Below are 17,844 nucleotides of genomic sequence, written 5' to 3'. Positions count from 1 at the left end.
AATGGTAAATGCATTGATGTTTTGGAGCTATTCAGCATTACATCACGTTTATAAATGGATCATCTGCAGTGAATGGGTGCCGTCAGAATGAAAGTTCAAAGAGCTGATAAAAACATCACAATAATCAAGTAACTCAACTCCAGTCTATCAATTAACATCTTGTGAAAAACTGTTTTGATTTTTTTTTTACTTTAAAAAACCGTCCAGTGAGGTTTACCTGCACAGCACTTACCAGTTGGCCTCCATTACACTCACCCCCCCCCCCAAGCCTCACTCCCATCTAGGTCATGGTGCCAATGTAACACCTCCGGTCCCAACCGCCCCGCTCCGAGCAGAACTTAAACCTGGGCATGAAAGGTGTGTGCACTAACAAGAATGCTAAAGACCGCAGCCTCTAGCATCAGTCACTAGTGCGCCGCTTGAGATCAGGGGAGTGAGGTTTACCTGCACAGCTCTTACCAGCTGGCCACCGTTACACTTGAAGTTAAAAAAACATCTTGAAAAATGTGCTTCTTACAAACAAAGCTTTTTGCTTCAAGACATTAATTGATCAACTGGAGTCATGTGGATTATTGTGATGTTTTTATCAGCTGTTTGAACTCTCATTCTGACGGCACCCATTCACTGCAGAGGATCCATTGGTGAGCAAATTATGTAGTGCTTAAATTTCACCAAATCTGATAAAGAAACAAACTAATCTACATCTTGGATGATCTGAGGTTGAGTAAATTTTCAGCAAATGTTTATTTTTGGGTGAACTGTTCCTTTAAGAACTAAATTTTTTGCAAGAAGATGCTTATGTTTTGCACATATTTTATAGTACTCCACAACTGATTTTTGTTTTGTGTTGTGGTGTTCTCTATAACAAAAGGTATTGATATTCACTATGTTCACGTGAAACCAAAGAGCCTGGCTGAGGGAACCCATGCTGTGCCTCTGATGATGGTACATGGATGGCCAGGCTCCTTCTATGAATTTTATGGTATCATCCCCCTGCTTACGGAGCCATCCAGTCCTGATGACATTACTTTCGAAATCATTTGTCCCTCAATACCTGGTTATGGTTTCTCAGAGGCCCCACATAAAAAAGGTAAAGGTCAAACAACCCAACCTAACAGATATTTTGTTTCAAACACATGTGGATTAGTCTATTAAATATTTTCCATGTTTTGCATTTTTTTAATGATCAAAATGTGTTTTGCACAGGTTTTGACGGTGTATGTGCAGCACACATATTCAATAAACTGATGAAGAGGCTTGGTTTCAATCAGTACTATGTCCAGGGAGGAGACTGGGGCTCGCTTATTACCACTAATATGGCCCAGCTGGAGCCCAAGTATGTATAAAAGTAGTGGTTCTTGACCTTTTTTACTCCAAGGCCCCACTTTATCCAAAACATTTAAGTCCCCCTGGGAAGTTCATGTTTACAAGTTGGGATGTAATTACAATATTAGATACATTCAGTTTGGAGAAAAATGGCATTATAGCTTTTCTACAAAAAAAAAATATATATTTTCTATAAATTAAAAAAAATTAACTCTAATTCTACAAAATGATGAATAAGGAATGCACAGCTGGTTTGTTTTTGATTTATGTTTTTATTAAATTTATGAAGCTATAATTGCGTAATACCGAAGTATTTTGAGTGCGAATATTAGATAATTTTATTGTAAATAGAATAGAAAACAAATGCATTAATTTCAACCAATTTGCCATCAATACAGTTGTTGCATCTATTGCGTTCCTCATATTTTCTCACTGACCTGCACTCTACTCGGAAACTCTGGGCTTAAAGATAGTTCCGACACTCCGGTGGTGTTCATGTGGGTTCAATCTTTTCAACATGACTTGAATGCACTAAAGATTTGAAGACCCTTTTAAAGCTGATATTTACCTTTGGCACTTAATATAGGGCTGGGCGATATGATGATATTATCGTATATCGACGATGTCTCATAAGTAGCCTATTGCGATGTCGATGTCAACAGTTTGGTAACAGAAGATTATCAACATTATTGGAAAAAAATTACAAATGATAAACCTAGTAAGTTGCAAAAAATATTTTACACAGCCCCATAGTCACCATACAGGTCTTTTTGCATGCAAGAATGAAATAATTTAGTCGGAGGGTTGGGAATCGAAAAGCTATTCCAATTTCGGAAATCAGATCAGATGCGTAAGTTCAGGAATCAAATTACTTGTTATAAAATTACATTTCGATTCTGCTTCTCGACTTCTGTATGCACATTTATTGTGATTTCAAAAGATTCAATTGCAAGAAGACGAAATAGAGCTCACTTCTGCACTCGCGAGGTGGAGGTGGGGCTTAAGTAGACGATATTATCGGAGATCGCGATATTTTAAAAGCAATTATCGATACGATATTTTTGATATATCGCCCAGCCCAAATTGAATAAAAAATAAATGAACTCAGAAATATGAATGTTATACATTTTTATTAATTAATTTGTTTTTGTTTGTTTTTAAGAATTGTAAAATTAATTAAATTAAAAAAAAATTTAAATAACTATATTTAAATCATTTTAAGAGTTATTGGGGCCCCTGGTTGAGAACCACTGTATTCTAGTATTTCATCACATTGAAATCCTCAGATAGAAGTAAATTAAAGTCAGCAATATTAAAGGAAGATAATGTGTATAGAAATAAACAGATTTCAAGTACTTGAGCGATTTTAAGGATTTTTGTTGTACATCTTTGTTTTCCTCAGTGCTGTGAAAGGCCTCCACATTAACTTTGCTCTTCCAGGAAAAGCAGGCCTTCTCATGATGTTGTCTATACTTTTTGGTCGCCGATTTCCCAAACTCTTTGGCTTCACCGAGCATGATGTGAAACGCCTTTTCCCCACTATGGAAAAGCTTGTAGTTGACGCAATAAGGGAGACTGGATACATGCACATACAGTCCACTAAACCTGACACTGCAGGTGAGAGACATGTGTGCATCTTTAAATAGACAAGACTTTGATTTGAAGCTTGACTGTATTGCACAGGCCGTGGATTGAATGACTCTCCCGTTGGTTTGGCTGCCTACATTTTGGAGAAATTTTCAACCTGGACTGATCCTGAATTCAAGAACCTTGAGGATGGTGGACTGGAAAGGTAGTCATAATTGATTTCAGCTTTATTATAGGTTGGTGAAGTGTGTGTTCAGTTAAATCATGTCGATTCCCCAACAGGAAGTTTTCTCTTGATGATCTTCTGACGAATGTGATGATCTACTGGACCTCTAGGTCCATTATATCCTCCATGCGTTTCTACAAGGAGAACTTCAGCAAAGGCCTGAATCAGCCCCATGCAAAGTAAGAGAAATACAGGCTTTGATTAACATTACGTGAAGCTGTATTTTCTGTTCAGTACTCATCAGTATTGTGTTCCCTTAAGTATTTAGAGACATTTGGGCACTGAAATTGGGGCTGTGTGTAAATATGTGCACTACTGTCTGGGATTGGAAAATCATTTTGATGTATTTTGAAAGTAGTTATTTTGTTCTCATCAAGGATGCATTTATTTGATGAACAATAAATTAGAAACTGTAATATTGTAAATTTAATGCAATGCAAGTGAATGCATTAACATCTGGAGTAAAAAAAAAATTAAAATTCTTACTGACCCCAAATTACAATGCAAAATCGCTACACTAGTATGCTGTGTCTCTTTTTACCCAATAGGCTTCCAGTTTATGTTCCGTCAGGTGTGGCCTCTTTCCCCAATGAGCTGATGCACTCCCCTAAATCGTGGGTGACACAGAAATACCATAAGCTCAAGACTTACACTCCCATGGCTCGCGGGGGGCATTTTGCTGCTATGGAGGAGCCACAGTTACTGGCAGAGGATGTTCAGAGCTTTGTCAAGATTGTGGAAAAGAGAAAGAAGAAATAAATAGTTATCTGTCCTTTTTTTTCATATTCATGGGCTAATGGAACTCACGGTTTAGATGCGTAGATAAATGCATCTAAACAGAGATGACCATGAAGTAAAAAACAACAGATGGCTAATCCTAATCATTACTGTGTCAAAAACTATTATAAACAAATGTATTCCATTCATTTTTAGGTAATAGCACTGTTTAATCCTAGGAATATATTAACACAATTTTATATTTGCAGCATGTGCCTTAGTTTTATTGCAATTTAAATGATTATATAATGACAGGAGCTTGCTTTAGACATATTTCACTGATTTTGATTGCTCACAGGGGAAATGCATTCTGAATTAAGACATTCTTAGGGCAAAAAGAAATGATCAGTGGAACCATTCAGATGCAATATTTAGTCTGTAAATGCAAGTGCTCTGTACTATTAAGTTTTAAATAGTTTTAAAGCATTTTGCACACATAATTCAAGTAATTTCAGGTATGACAGAATGCAACTCTACATGCAATCGATCCAATCTGACATACGGATATTACGACACTAATCATGTAAAAAAAAAAGTATTTTACACAATGAATATAGTGACAGAACTTATGAGAAATCAAGCTCTCTTTACATTTTACGATAAAGGGATGATCTGTGTTGGACCCTTTGATTGGAATGTTACTAAAGTTACTAAAATCCAAACTAACTCCTTATTTCCTTACCTGAACGTAAACATTATTCTAATAGATTGAACTGGATTCATTATTAAAAAAATAATGTCACTGCAGGTTAAAGATTGACTGAACATTAAACTCATATCTGCTCCATTGCAGACGCTTCACAGCAACTAAGTTACTATTCCCTGTCTAGTTTTTAATCGAATACTGTTAGGTAGGCTAAAAATGTATGTCATAATTCATTGCTGTCAATATAGGCATGAAGCTCATATGAAATGTGGAGTGATCATCACTCAATTAAAAGTAAAACCCTTGGGGCCCGTTTACACAGGATGTGTACTTGTATTCAAAAATTCACAGCGATTGCAATGGAAAGGAAGGCGTATCGAGATCCATTTGAAAAGCTTGTTTAACATGAAGTAGCGTCCTAAAAATATAGTGTTCATTGTGTGAGATGCTAAAAAAGTACAGATGGACAAAAAGTGGCTTAAAAACGAAAATAGCATTACAAAATCGATCTGAATGAGAAGTGAACGAGTGAGAAGTGGCGCAGCGATAAAAGTGAGTCTTGCATTTAAAATCACAAACATTTTAAAGCTTGTATTTGAACTTATTTTTAAACTGTAAAAAAAGCATCGCTCATGAAGTGGGATGCTGAAAAATCAATGAGATGTGGCGCAACAGTGCGTTTACTTTGGAAAATAATTTGAAAAACACACCACAGTGGAATGCAAAAAATGCATTCTGTGTGAACCGAAGACTTCTGTTTCCACACGTGACAAACATGATTCTAAATAGGATGATTCTTTTGAGACAAATGTTAAACTGAAACCTGCCACCAGACCAAAATGATACACCCACAATAATGACCCCCCCCTCACAAAAAAAAACACCAATGGATGAGAGACTTCAACAAACTGTTGACCCAGAGTGCATAACCTGAAAATATATCCGACTGCCTGTGCTTGTGAGATTGTGACAGGTTCAGAGAAAGCTTTCATTCCAGTCATAGGCACAATACAAGGACCTAGGAATCCTACAGCAACTAAAAATGGTATGGCTTAGACTGAGGTATGAATTTAGACTAGACAGCAAAGCACAGAAAATGCCATTATAACATCAAAAAACGATTCAAATTACAAGAAAACGAGTGCAACCAAATCAATCCATATGCTAATACTGAGAATTATGGTCAGTAACACACTAAGGTTTCAATTCTGTGCCGTTAATCTTGATACTATAACACATATCTTTACTTCTATATCTAAGATCAAATATTTGAATAAGCTATTATAACATTTAAAGAACTTAAACATGATGAAGAACATTTCTAACATGACCGTTTGGTAAATAATCATCCATACCAAAATAATATTTAATACAGGCAAATTTTAAACTTTTTCTGAGATGCTTAAATATAGTTAGCAAGGCTCTTACAATTCAAAGCATCATGGGAATTCAACAGTGAGGTGTCCAGATCCTTAAAAATGGTCCTATCAAGGTCAGGACCATTTGGGCATTTGGGCTAGGCGAAGAAACGGCAAACTAAAGCAACGATTAAGTCAAAAAACTACGTCATACATTCATATGAGGAGGCACTTGTCACAAACAATGGGCTTCAATGAGGGAACTAGAGATTCAACATGCATTAGATTCACTGTATCTATCACAACATGAGACTTCTTCATGTCAGATGGTCTTTTCATGAATGTCAAGCTAAAAGTTTACTACGTTTACATTTGCAATCTTAGCAAGTCTTCATTCGCTGTAAACCTTTAACTCAGTTTAGGGAACAATGTAGTGAGGCTAACGTAGTGAACTTTGGACAAAACAAAATTGTTGGGAGAGAACAACCCCAAAACTCGAATGGCATTATTAAGTCAAAAAACTACGTCATACATTCATATGAGGAGGCACTTGTCACAAACAATGGGCTTCAATGAGGGAACTAGAGATTCAACATGCATTAGATTCACTGTATCTATCACAACATGAGACTTCTTCATGTCAGATGGTCTTTTCATGAATGTCAAGCTAAAAGTTTACTACGTTTACATTTGCAATCTTAGCAAGTCTTCATTCGCTGTAAACCTTTAACTCAGTTTAGGGAACAATGTAGTGAGGCTAACGTAGTGAACTTTGGACAAAACAAAATTGTTGGGAGAGAACAACCCCAAAACTCGAATGGCATTATACGACTATAGATTTGTGCAAACTGAGTTCTTTCTGTTGATAAACTATCCATAAACCTGACGTTCAGCATGATTTCTTTTGATTTGTGCGTGTACGTATATCCCGAACCAGCAATATTCAACTAAGTATTCTTGAGATTCAGTTTAGGTCATGTAAACTAAAAGGTTTAGGTGATCACTTGTATCGCTCAATACATCTCAAATCATTCAAGAGAACATAATACAATTTTTATGACATAGACCACTGACATCAGAAAGTACCACATATAAACGAGACAACCCTCGCCTCCATCACTGGCAGTTGAGGGCACAGCGTGCAAAGGGTAATATTGCAAAGGGCCCACAATACAAACCACAACTTATGGACTTAACATTCTTACCAAATTCAAGAGGAGAAAACAGTGAGATTGTGAATTTGCACGCTGTTTTGGCATCGTAACTGACGTCCTGTGGGAAACTAAGACGCTTTAGGACTGTCGCTGTGTGGGACATTTCACAAGGCTGTTTCTTGCACCGTATGGGCCAGGTTACAAGTAGGCTGGGCGGTTTTCTGTTCTCCTTCCTCTTCCCTGAGCTCGTCATCCTCTTTAGTGTAGGCAACGCCATTGCTCTCTTTCTGGGCCATCTGGTAAGGCTGAAGGTCCATGACTTTAGGCTATAGCATAGGCACAGACATACATAACCGTTCATAATAGAAGAAGGAATGCGGTATTTGAAACTGGTGATTTTGATTCGTGTATTTTGATTCGTGAGTGAAGCTCAGCTGAGCATTTAAGTGAGTTACCTTGTCATCCAGTGGGGTAACACAGCAGAGTTTCTCCCTGTAGCGTTGGGGCAGAAAGAACAGCAAATTGCCAAGCACAGGGTAAATCGTACCTGGGTTTAAATCTTTCTCCTTCGAGGGCCCTGAGTGTACACAAAACAGGGGAAAAAACATTGTTGCAGTCTAATAATCAATGTTGTTATTGTTAACTAATACTAAAAGTACTAAATACTAAAACTATTATAATTAGCTTTTGGTCATTTAACTGAAATAATACTATAAATATTAGATGAAAAACGAAAATAAAAATGAATGTGTAAATAATACATACTATAATAGTATATTAATAATACTAAAACAAAGCTGCTAATAATGTCATTGTATAACCTACACCAAGGACTTTCAAACTTTTGAGTGATTTTTAGTGCCCTTACATAAAGCTGTTACTAAAATATATCATATATTTTTTTGCGGGTCAATTCTCTTTTAAATGATTAGCTTCTATATGTCATTGTATATGTCATCACTTTTGTTTTATTATTCCAAAACAACTTGATTCAACTAGATTTTCTACTCTATGCATATACAGTACAGTGCCTTGCGAAAGTATTCATACTTTTGTTATGTTGCTGCCTTATGTTAAACTACTTTAAATTACCTTTTTTCCACATCAATCTACACTCCATACACCATAATGGTAAAGCAAAAAAACAGTTTTTTAACATCTTTGCAAATTTATTACAAATAAAAAACGATTCTATTGCATAAGTATTCATACCCTTACATGGGACAGTTGAAATTTAGCTCAGGAGCATTCATATTGCTTGTAGATGTTACTACACTTCAAGTGAAGTTAACCTGTGGCAAATTCAATTGAATGGGCATGATTTGGAAAGCCACACACGTCTTAATAAACGGTCTAGCAGCTGATAATGCATATCAGAGCAAAAATCAAGCACTGAGGTCAAAAGAACTGCCTGTAGAGCTCAGAAACAGGTTTGTGTCAAGCCACACATCTGATTTTCAGCGGCAGGGACCGAGGGACTCGTCAGAGTAGAAGGAACACTCAGTGCAGCAAAATATAGAGATAGCCTTAATGAAAACCCAGTCCAGAGCATTCAGAACCTTGGACTGAGCAGAAGGTTCACCTTCCAACAGAACAATAACCCTAAGCACACAGCAAGAGTGGCTTATAGACAACTCTGTGAATGTCCCTGAGCGGCCTAGCCAGGGCCTGGGATTGAACCCAGTCAAATATTTCTGGAGAAACCTGAAAATGTGCATCTGCCCCCAACCAACCTGACAGAGCTTGAGATGAGGTCAAGAATGGCAGATAATTGCCAAATGCTGATGTGCAAAGCTTGTCGCATCATACCCAAAAAGACTTGAGACTGTTAAGGTTCTTCAGCTAAATATTTAGTTATACTTATGCAATGTACTTTTTTCAGTTTTTTATTTTTTAATCAATTTACGAAGTTGTGACAATTCTGTTTTTGCTACATTATGGTGTATGGAGTGTAGATTGATGTGGGAAAAAAAAGTAATTTAAAGCAGTTTAACATAAGGCAGCAACATAACAAAATGTGAAAAAAAATGAAGGGGTATGAATACTTTCACAATGCACTGCTTTTCACAGCTTTTCCTTTTCTCTGAAATTTTACGCAGACGCACTTTCACCCCTTTGCGGACTGCAATTTGAAAACATCTCCTGGACAACTAAGATGAATTCCTTGTGCAATCTAACTTGGACAATAATCTCTAACCTTATTTTAACATTAAACAACAGATGAGCCATATTCACAAAGGTAGCTTCATCAGCATCAAAACAAAACTTTAAACGTAGAGTGTTTGATTTGTTTGGAAACACTTTACCCGTGAGAAAGCTGACCAGTAGTCCAACCACCACAACAGTGGCAGAATTATGAGCACTGTACCACATGTATGATAAAGAGTACAGAGCCTGAACTCCAGAAGGCCTGAAAATACAAGACGACAGAATAAATGGGCCAGTTTATTCTGTAATATAGCTTTCATTTAGAAAAGGCTTTATGAACTGTCTTACTTTTCAGGCTCAAATGAGACCAATCGTTGTTTTTATGCAACTGCCTTCTGGTTATGACTAATTTGTACGATTAGTCTAAGAAGTTTATGCAACTGTTGCCACAGAAGTTAAACAAACTGATTTCTGCTTGGTCTGAAGTAATTAAGCATTTTAGAGAACTACTTTCTTAAAAATATGCACCTGGGTTTAGATGTGATGAGCGTCGTCATGACAGCTGTTGTCATGTTTCCTACATCAGGTATGACGGTGGCATTTATCACAGGTGGTGCAGATGCAGACATTCGTGAAAGAAAGCTGCCGATACCGATCCAGAAAGCCATGACCAGCCCTGATAGCAGCCCAACCAGAGCACCCTGAAAACACACTCAGTCCATGAAATGAAATCATACCATGAAATTATCTACCGAATTCCACTGGATGCATTAGTGACAAGATACTTACTAAAAATATATATTTACAAAACTTACAAAACTTTTTCTTAAAAACGTTCTTAAAAATCAGCATGGATGAATTAAATTGACCAAAAGTGTTTTCTGAAGGATCATGTGACACTGAAGACTTGAGTAATTTTCAGTAAAATTCAGCTCTATTTTAAAATATATTAGAAGAAAATAGAGAAGTTACAAAATATTTCATAATATTACTTTATTTCTAATATTTACTGTACTTTGATCCAATAAATACAGCCTTGGTGAGCATAAGAGACTTATGAAACAAAAAACAATCTGACCCCAATCTTTTGAACAGTTGTGTATTTATGTGGATGCTTTGTTTGACTTACAGTGGAATTGGCCCAAGGGAAAAACATCCCGAGACAGAAAAGGCCAAGAAGAGGTCCCCCCACCATTCCAAATATACTGAGTGCTGCCTAAAGATGTTAAACAATAAGGAAAATATACATATATTGTTGTTAACTGTATGAATACATTACACTAAACTACACTTCAAATTTATCTGCATTTACTTTATTATTATTATTATTATTATTTCCATGTTAGATAATCATGGACCTCACCTGCAGCACAGAACCCATTAAAGAGGCGATGTACGCCATAGCCAGACACACAAGACCATAGCCAAGTGCTGCGGGGGAATTTAATGACAAAAAGGATTACTATAATGATCCCAAACAGGAACATTACAGTGGACCACTCATAAAGGAACTAATAAGTGAAATAATAAGCTCTGCCTTTCAGACAGTTATTGAAAAATAGCTTACCCAACATTTTCGATAACAAGGTGGCACGGGCCTCTGTCATGGGTGACACGTGAGGTTTGATCAGGTCCTCCATGGTAACTGTTGCCAGGGAGTTGAAGGCAGATGAGATAGTGCTGTAAGATAAATTGGACACCATTTAAAGAAAGAAAATCAGTATCAATAGCTAAAAAAAAATAATTGTAAAATTGTAATAGGAGGAACTGTCATCACAACATCTGGTTGATACCTAAGAGCTCCACTAAACAGGCAGGCGACAAAAAGTCCTGGCAAACCAGGAAGATCTTGCAACACATCCATTACAAAGTACAGCACCATCTGCAGAAGGAGAGAGAGGTGGAAAGTGACTTCCCCATAATAACTGTCAAATCAACATCAATTCAGCAATGGTGTGATGATCTTGACATCAAAGGATAACAAGAAATAAACAAAACGATAGGCTGTTGCGTCAAAATAAACAATCATATCATATATATATATATATATATATATATATGGGTTTAGGGTCGGTAAGAGTTTGCATGTATTTAATCAAAAATATTGAAAGATATTGTGAAATATTACTACAATTTGATGCAAATCTGAATTTTCAGCATCATTACTCTAGTCTTCAGTGTCACATGATCCTTCAGAAATCATTCTAATATGATGATTTGGTGCTCAAAAACATTTCTTACTATTACCAATGTTGAAAACAGTTGTACTGCTTAATATTTTTGAGGAAACCATGATACATTTTTTCATTATTCAGTGATGAAACAGAAAGACCAAAAGCTTCTAAAATAAAAGTTCTAAAATGCTGTACATTTATTTGAAACCGTGTCTTTATGTCACTTTTGATCAATCTAATACATCGTCGCTCAATAAAAGTATTAATTTCTATCAAAAAAGTCATATATTTTTTTGTATCTGACCTGGTCATTACTTTTGACGTAGCCCTGATCCAGCGGGCTCTCCTCCCCATATCGAGCGTACATAACCAGACCCATTAAACAGCCCATTGTGAGCACGATCTGCTGGCATGGGAACACCACATAACAGGACCTGGAGAACAAGGCACCCCAAAAAAAACACTTAAAAAACACCACTTTTGTTGCAGTAATTTAACACAACACAGCAGAAAGAGCACAAATGGTGCATAAAACAACTTCTATAGACTTAACCAGAGTGTGGAAGAGCTGAGTGTTTTCTTACATGATGGCCTCTTTTTCTGTGCGGGAGCTGAGGTATCTCTGGACCTGAGCCTGATTCACTCCATACAGGGCCAGCATGAGGAAAACCCCCCCCACTCCCAGAGTCCAGAATGTGTGCCTCTCTAAAGGGTCAGGGTTCAGGCTGCCATGGGGACCACAAAACAAAGAATGTGAGCTTCAGTTACAGTTCTGGTATGTGGAACAGTGTTTGTTAGATAATCTTAATGGAACAGTTTAGATACTCATATATGAAACAAAATGATATAAAATCGCATCACTCACTCAAGGCCTGAGATACGGCTGCCGTTCTGCGCCTTCTTCCATACTTCAGCGATGCCACCTGCCTGATGGGTACCCACTATAATCACTGCCAGCTGCCCCGCAAACATCACGATTGTTTGGAACACATCTGTCCAGATCACCGCTTTCAGACCCCCCTAGAGCAGAGAAGAGAAAAGAGGAACAGGTGTGTTATAATGTAAACAACCTTTCAAAAGTTTGGGAATTTTTTAAAGGGGTCATATGATGCGATTTAAATTTTTACTTTCTCTTTGGAGTGTTACAAGCTCTTGGTGCATAAAGAACATCTGTAAAGTTGTAAAGACTAAAGTCTCAAATCCAAAGAGATATTCTTCATAAAAGTTAAGTCAGCCACGCCTACCTAAAACGGCTCGTTCTAACACGCCCCCACATATCTACGTCACTATGTGGGAAGATTTGCATAACGCCACCCAAATGTTCACGCAAAGAAAGAAGGCGTAACTTTTATTCTCGCTGTAGTATTGTTGTTGCTGCCGCTGCCATGTCGTGGAGACGTTGTGTTTCGTTGTGAAAGTGAAACTACTTTGTTTGGCCTTCCAAAAGAGGATGATATCCACTTCGTCATACCTAGAGCTGATCCGTGCTGGTCGCTGAGGAAATACATCAACTTTGCGCTGTGGATTGGAGTCCAGCCCAGGGTCGTCACATGTGGTTGCCACAAGCCCGCCGGCCGTGCCGTTCTCAAGCCCACCGGTCGTTCCTCACTCTAGCCCGCCGGCCTCCGCTCACTCAAGCCCACCGTGTGTGATGCTGTGTGTTTCGTTGTGAAAGCGAAACTACTTTGTTTGGCCTTCCAAAAGAGGACACGACTAGAAATTGTATTTACATCACTGTTCCAGAACAGTACACATGCTTGAGGTATTCAGCAAATCACAACGCACTGGATAGCTGGACAATCAGTGTACACCTCGCTTTTCAGACCGATGAGCTTTGTAAAAATCGACGCGTTTCAGAAAGGCGGGGCATAGAGGAGCAACAATAATGTACAGTATGTGGAAAATAATGTGTTTTTTTAACCTTAAACCGCATAAACACATTGCAATACACCAAATATACAACATAATGTTCTTTTTAGCAACATCATATGACCCCTTTAAATATTTTTCAAAGAAATGCTCACCAAGGCTACATTTATTTGATCAAAAGACAGTAAAACATTTTATATTGTTAAATATTATTACAATTTAGAATAACTGTTTTCTGCTTTAATATATTTTAAAATGTAATTTATTCCTATGATAGAAAAGCTGAATGTTCCCTCCATTACTTGTCTTGATCCTTCAGAAATCATTATAATATACTGATTTGGTTCTCAAGAAACATTTCTTTTTATTATCAACATTGAAAACAGGTGTGCTGCTTAATATTGTGTGTAAATAATGATTTTGTTTCTGTATTATATGATCAATATAAATGTCAAAATAACAACATTTACTTGAAAAAGAAATCTTTAACATCATAAATGTCTTTTTCTGTCACTTATGATTATTTGAATACATCCTTGCTGATTAAAAGTATTCATTTTCCTTTACTGAACCTACACTTGTGTAAACTGATGCATGGCTCCAACTTACCAATGCTGTATAAAGTGTGCACACCAATCCCATGGCCAGCACTGCCCCCCAAAGGTCAAAACCTGTTACTGTGATCACAAACAAATTCAAATAAACATTTACAAGAGGAAAACCATGAAAAAAAAACTACTGATCTGATATACATCAACATGCATGTCTTGTTATGCATCAGCCTGCATTATGCATTACCTGCATTAAGTGCAAGTGCAGGAGCATACAGAACAACTCCCATATAGATCACCTGTATAAAAATACATAAATAGACAGATGAAACAGCTGTAACGCTTTTCTGCAAGCACACTAGATTGTTTTAGGACATAACTTTTTCTATGAAATTCCCCCGGTCTAGTAACAGATAGTTCGGAGAATCATTACACTTTAGATCAACAACGCTGAGTAAAATATTGTCCATGTCAGTAGGGGGGTCAGATTAAGTTTGTAAGTGAAAGTTCAAGTTTTTATACAGACAACAGGGGTAACAAAACTGGAGTAAAAGACAGTATTCATTTAGATTATTAGATTATACTCCTAACGGTTTTAATATCATATTGCACACATTCAGGTGCTAAACACAACTCACCATCTGAAAGATGAAAGTCACAGTGCCACATATCCGAACACTTTTACTAAAACGAAGCTCCAGATACTATAAAGAGGAAAAAGAATGCACATTCAGTAGAAATATAAACAGTGTATAACACCATAGAGCAGTTTTTGGAACATTGGGAAGACTGCAATTTACAATTTATTTACAAATTATTACAATTTAAAAATACAAAAATTTTTAAGATCAGGGATCAGTTATAGGTCAGTAATTTTTGTCAATTTGGTAAATAAAAAATCAAGGGTGCATTAAATTGATCAAAAATTATAGTAAAGACTTAAAAAAAAAAAAAAAAAAAAACCCTTTTGAACGATACTGTGCATCTTATTTACTAAGACATTTACTCATTAAATTTTATATTCTGAGCTCTGGAATGCTTGATTCTGATTGGTTAGAATTCTGCTATCAAATATTTCTGTATGATGTTGGGGTTTCTTTTGCTATAATGACCGACTGCCTGTCCATTATCCTTATTATAAAACAGTGGGGTCCTAAGGTCTGAGACAATAGTGCTTCCATTTTGCACTTTTAAATATGAAACCTTGTGGGACAATTTACAGGGTTCCCACCCTTTTTGAATGAATATCCATGTTTTTTTTTTTCCCCCATGAACTTTCTAGTTGTTTAATGATTACTGAATAAGGATTTTTTTTCTTAAATTCTTAAAATTCAGACTAATTCACCAATGAATCATTCACTGACTGATTTGAGAACCGGTTCGACGGATTCATTAAAAAATGAACCAACTCCAGTTCAACAGTGACACAGACTTCAGTCTCTCAAACAAACAAATATAGTGAATTTCTGAAGTGCTACCTGATATGTGCTGCTAAGGTGGAGCCGATAGAAAACTGGTATGAAAATGTGCGCAGGGATGAGCAGGCCCAGGAAATAGGAGCAACCCAGAAACCAGTACTGCGTGCCATGTGTGTAAATCTCAGCTGGGGCACCCAGGATGGCCACCGCTGATTGAAAGGTGGCCAGCAGAGAAAGGGACACTGGAAGGCAGCGCATGCTGCGGTCGGCCAGCAGGAACTCCTGTGTGGTCCTCTGACAACCCCCTGAGAAGGCATAGTAAAGGCCGATTCCTGCGGAGGCTACTAGCAGCACGACAAAGATCACGTAATCCACCGTGCTGAAGTGCATTTGGACTACGTCCCCCATGATGCCGTGAGGTGTGGGGAGGCGCACACAGAGTGATGTGGCCCCTGGATTATCAGTGAAGGGTCAGTGGAGTGTTGACCATTGGATCATCATAAAGGATTGCAGGTGACGTGCTAGAGAAATTAAAAGACAAAAATGCAAACAGAATATCCAAATTATAATTACCGATTGTCTAGATTTACAGCTGTTCAAAATTAGCAGTAAGGAAACATTTACACTAATGCATTGTGCAATATGTTCAAAACAACTCAAAAAAGAAGACATTTCAAATCACAATTTGGCACTTTTATACACCTAAAAATAAAGTAACTTAAAGTCACAATCAAACCAAAGTAACTACATACTTTATCTTCCATATTGTGACGTACATCTGAGTGTAATGGATTATCAAAAAAAAAAAGAAAGATATAATATAAAAATTCTATGTATCGGTTATTGATTGGATTTTGAGATGTGGACTTTGCACTCAAAAATAAATGCCAGCTTGCAGTCAGTTGTGGAGGGGCTGGATGTAAGTGGATAAAATGAATGTCATAAGAAAGAAGTCTGTTGTTCTCACGGGAAGATCAAGTTATGACATCTTGATTAAACATTAAGAAGTCAAAAACAAATGAAACATATACGTGGATCAATTCACTATAAGATCTATAACATGTATTATGTATAGGTTACATTTTCATTTCATGCCATTGCCAACTATAAACTGTTTTTTGTTTTGTTAATTCGTAAATCATATAGCAACAAAACCATTTTTACAATTTCTCTGTGTTGCACAGAAGAATGTAAATCATGTGGGTATGGAGTGATAATCGTGTCAATGGTATTAGTGACAATTTTTTTTTAATATTGTCACAATACACATTGAAGAAGATAACCGTCATGGCAAGAATTAAGGTATTTAATAATTAATTAAGAGATTTTTCAGCTATATCATAATTCAAATACATGTGAACATTTTGTAACACAGTTCTTTTGTAATATCAGTAGAATTTCTTGAACTACTGCTGTAAAAATGTCACTAGAGTTAAAGCTACAAGCACTGCTGGCTCACCTCATTTGATTAAATCTCTACATTACATTTTCTGAGTGCTAGTAGGTGGCCTTAGGACATAGCATGCAGATTCAACAAACCATCAAAAAAGGTTTAATTAAAAAAAAAACTCATCTAATCATCAGATTCATTTGTTTTGGTTTCTATATTTTATGCCACTCTACCTCCACGTATCCAAGTGAATAGATTAAATAATTTAAAAGTTATGTAGTCTTGTTCTCGCTATTCTGTGAAGTTCCACAACAAAATAACCTGTTTATCAATCACACTGAGCACTGGTCTTGTGAGACATAACGGCGTAATGCAGCTTATTCAAGGAGTCATCATATGACTTAGAAATCTCTTTTTAATTTAATATTGTGCCTCTAGAACTACACGTCTTACCAAACCAGCTTACAAACAACTATTCTAACATAATCTGACATTCTGTAGGGTTCAAGCTTCTGCACAGAAACATGTGTTGAATGCAAAAAGTACTGTGGGTCAGTGTATTTAGACCAGAGGAGTCGGACATGATTCAATGAAAAATCTAATACGGGTCACTGAGAGGATGATGCTGATGTAACAGCAAGCCACACTATTATCACATACTATAGCTGTACTCCATCTGAAAACGTGAGCAGTAAACTTATGAACATTGATAAATTTGAAGTCAGTAGACTGCCTTATAGATTGCAAGAATGCACTGAACAAAAGTCTTTCAAAAACATTAAAAGATCTTACCGACCCCAAACAATATAGTGTATGTAAAGGGACTGTCATTTCAGACATACTGTATTTCACTTTAATTCATGTTCACACATTTAGTAGCAGACAAGTTACATAACACCCTGTAAAATGGTTAAAGGTCAAACATCATACTAAACCTTCTTGCAACTGTGTGAGTTTGCTAATTGTCATTTATTGACTACACTTGCAATATCTGTAAATTAGTTGCATACAATCGACACAATTTAATGCACACAATTCTGTCCTGTCCACTGAAACAATACACCCTTACAACCTACAATGAGAAAGCATGTGCTTTTCAAATCACAGCAAACAAGATATTTTTCATTTTGAGGTCAAGAACGGTTGAGTGTTAAAAAAATAATAATAATATATATATATATATATATATATATATATATATATATATATATATATATATA

The 17,844-nt window shown here is 36.6% G+C and overlaps 2 protein-coding genes across 3 annotated transcripts in view; one reads left to right on the top strand and one right to left on the bottom strand.

Moving 5' to 3' along the window:
• Positions 1–5,426, top strand: part of LOC107601524 (epoxide hydrolase 1-like) — a 12,582-nt gene extending 7,156 nt beyond the window's left edge. Inside the window, exons 6-9 of the mRNA XM_016293756.1 lie at positions 2,729–2,943; positions 3,010–3,118; positions 3,196–3,318; positions 3,688–5,426. Of these exons, the coding sequence (XP_016149242.1) occupies positions 2,729–2,943; positions 3,010–3,118; positions 3,196–3,318; positions 3,688–3,898 (658 nt within the window). The 3' untranslated portion in view covers positions 3,899–5,426. The remainder of the gene's footprint in view (positions 1–2,728; positions 2,944–3,009; positions 3,119–3,195; positions 3,319–3,687) is intronic.
• Positions 5,427–6,882: 1,456 nt separating this feature from the next.
• The window catches only part of LOC107601523 (sodium-dependent multivitamin transporter-like), a 16,683-nt gene continuing 5,721 nt past the window's right edge, over positions 6,883–17,844 (bottom strand). For both annotated transcript variants that reach the window (XM_016293753.1, XM_016293754.1), the window contains exons 2-16: positions 15,295–15,755; positions 14,455–14,520; positions 14,064–14,115; positions 13,875–13,942; positions 12,262–12,416; positions 11,981–12,121; positions 11,701–11,830; positions 11,016–11,104; positions 10,790–10,902; positions 10,586–10,653; positions 10,352–10,438; positions 9,751–9,923; positions 9,381–9,484; positions 7,530–7,651; positions 6,883–7,400 (exon numbers count right to left, since the gene is read on the bottom strand). In XM_016293753.1, the coding sequence (XP_016149239.1) occupies positions 7,239–7,400; positions 7,530–7,651; positions 9,381–9,484; positions 9,751–9,923; positions 10,352–10,438; positions 10,586–10,653; positions 10,790–10,902; positions 11,016–11,104; positions 11,701–11,830; positions 11,981–12,121; positions 12,262–12,416; positions 13,875–13,942; positions 14,064–14,115; positions 14,455–14,520; positions 15,295–15,642 (1,878 nt within the window). In that variant the 5' untranslated portion in view covers positions 15,643–15,755 and the 3' untranslated portion in view covers positions 6,883–7,238. The remainder of the gene's footprint in view (positions 7,401–7,529; positions 7,652–9,380; positions 9,485–9,750; positions 9,924–10,351; positions 10,439–10,585; positions 10,654–10,789; positions 10,903–11,015; positions 11,105–11,700; positions 11,831–11,980; positions 12,122–12,261; positions 12,417–13,874; positions 13,943–14,063; positions 14,116–14,454; positions 14,521–15,294; positions 15,756–17,844) is intronic.

This window comes from Sinocyclocheilus grahami, unplaced genomic scaffold, assembly GCF_001515645.1.
Source record: "Sinocyclocheilus grahami isolate Dianchi unplaced genomic scaffold, SAMN03320097.WGS_v1.1 scaffold306.1, whole genome shotgun sequence".
Classification (NCBI taxonomy): domain Eukaryota; kingdom Metazoa; phylum Chordata; class Actinopteri; order Cypriniformes; family Cyprinidae; genus Sinocyclocheilus; species Sinocyclocheilus grahami.
Note: the sequence above shows the minus strand (reverse complement) of the source record. Positions and strands in the feature narration are given on the sequence as shown.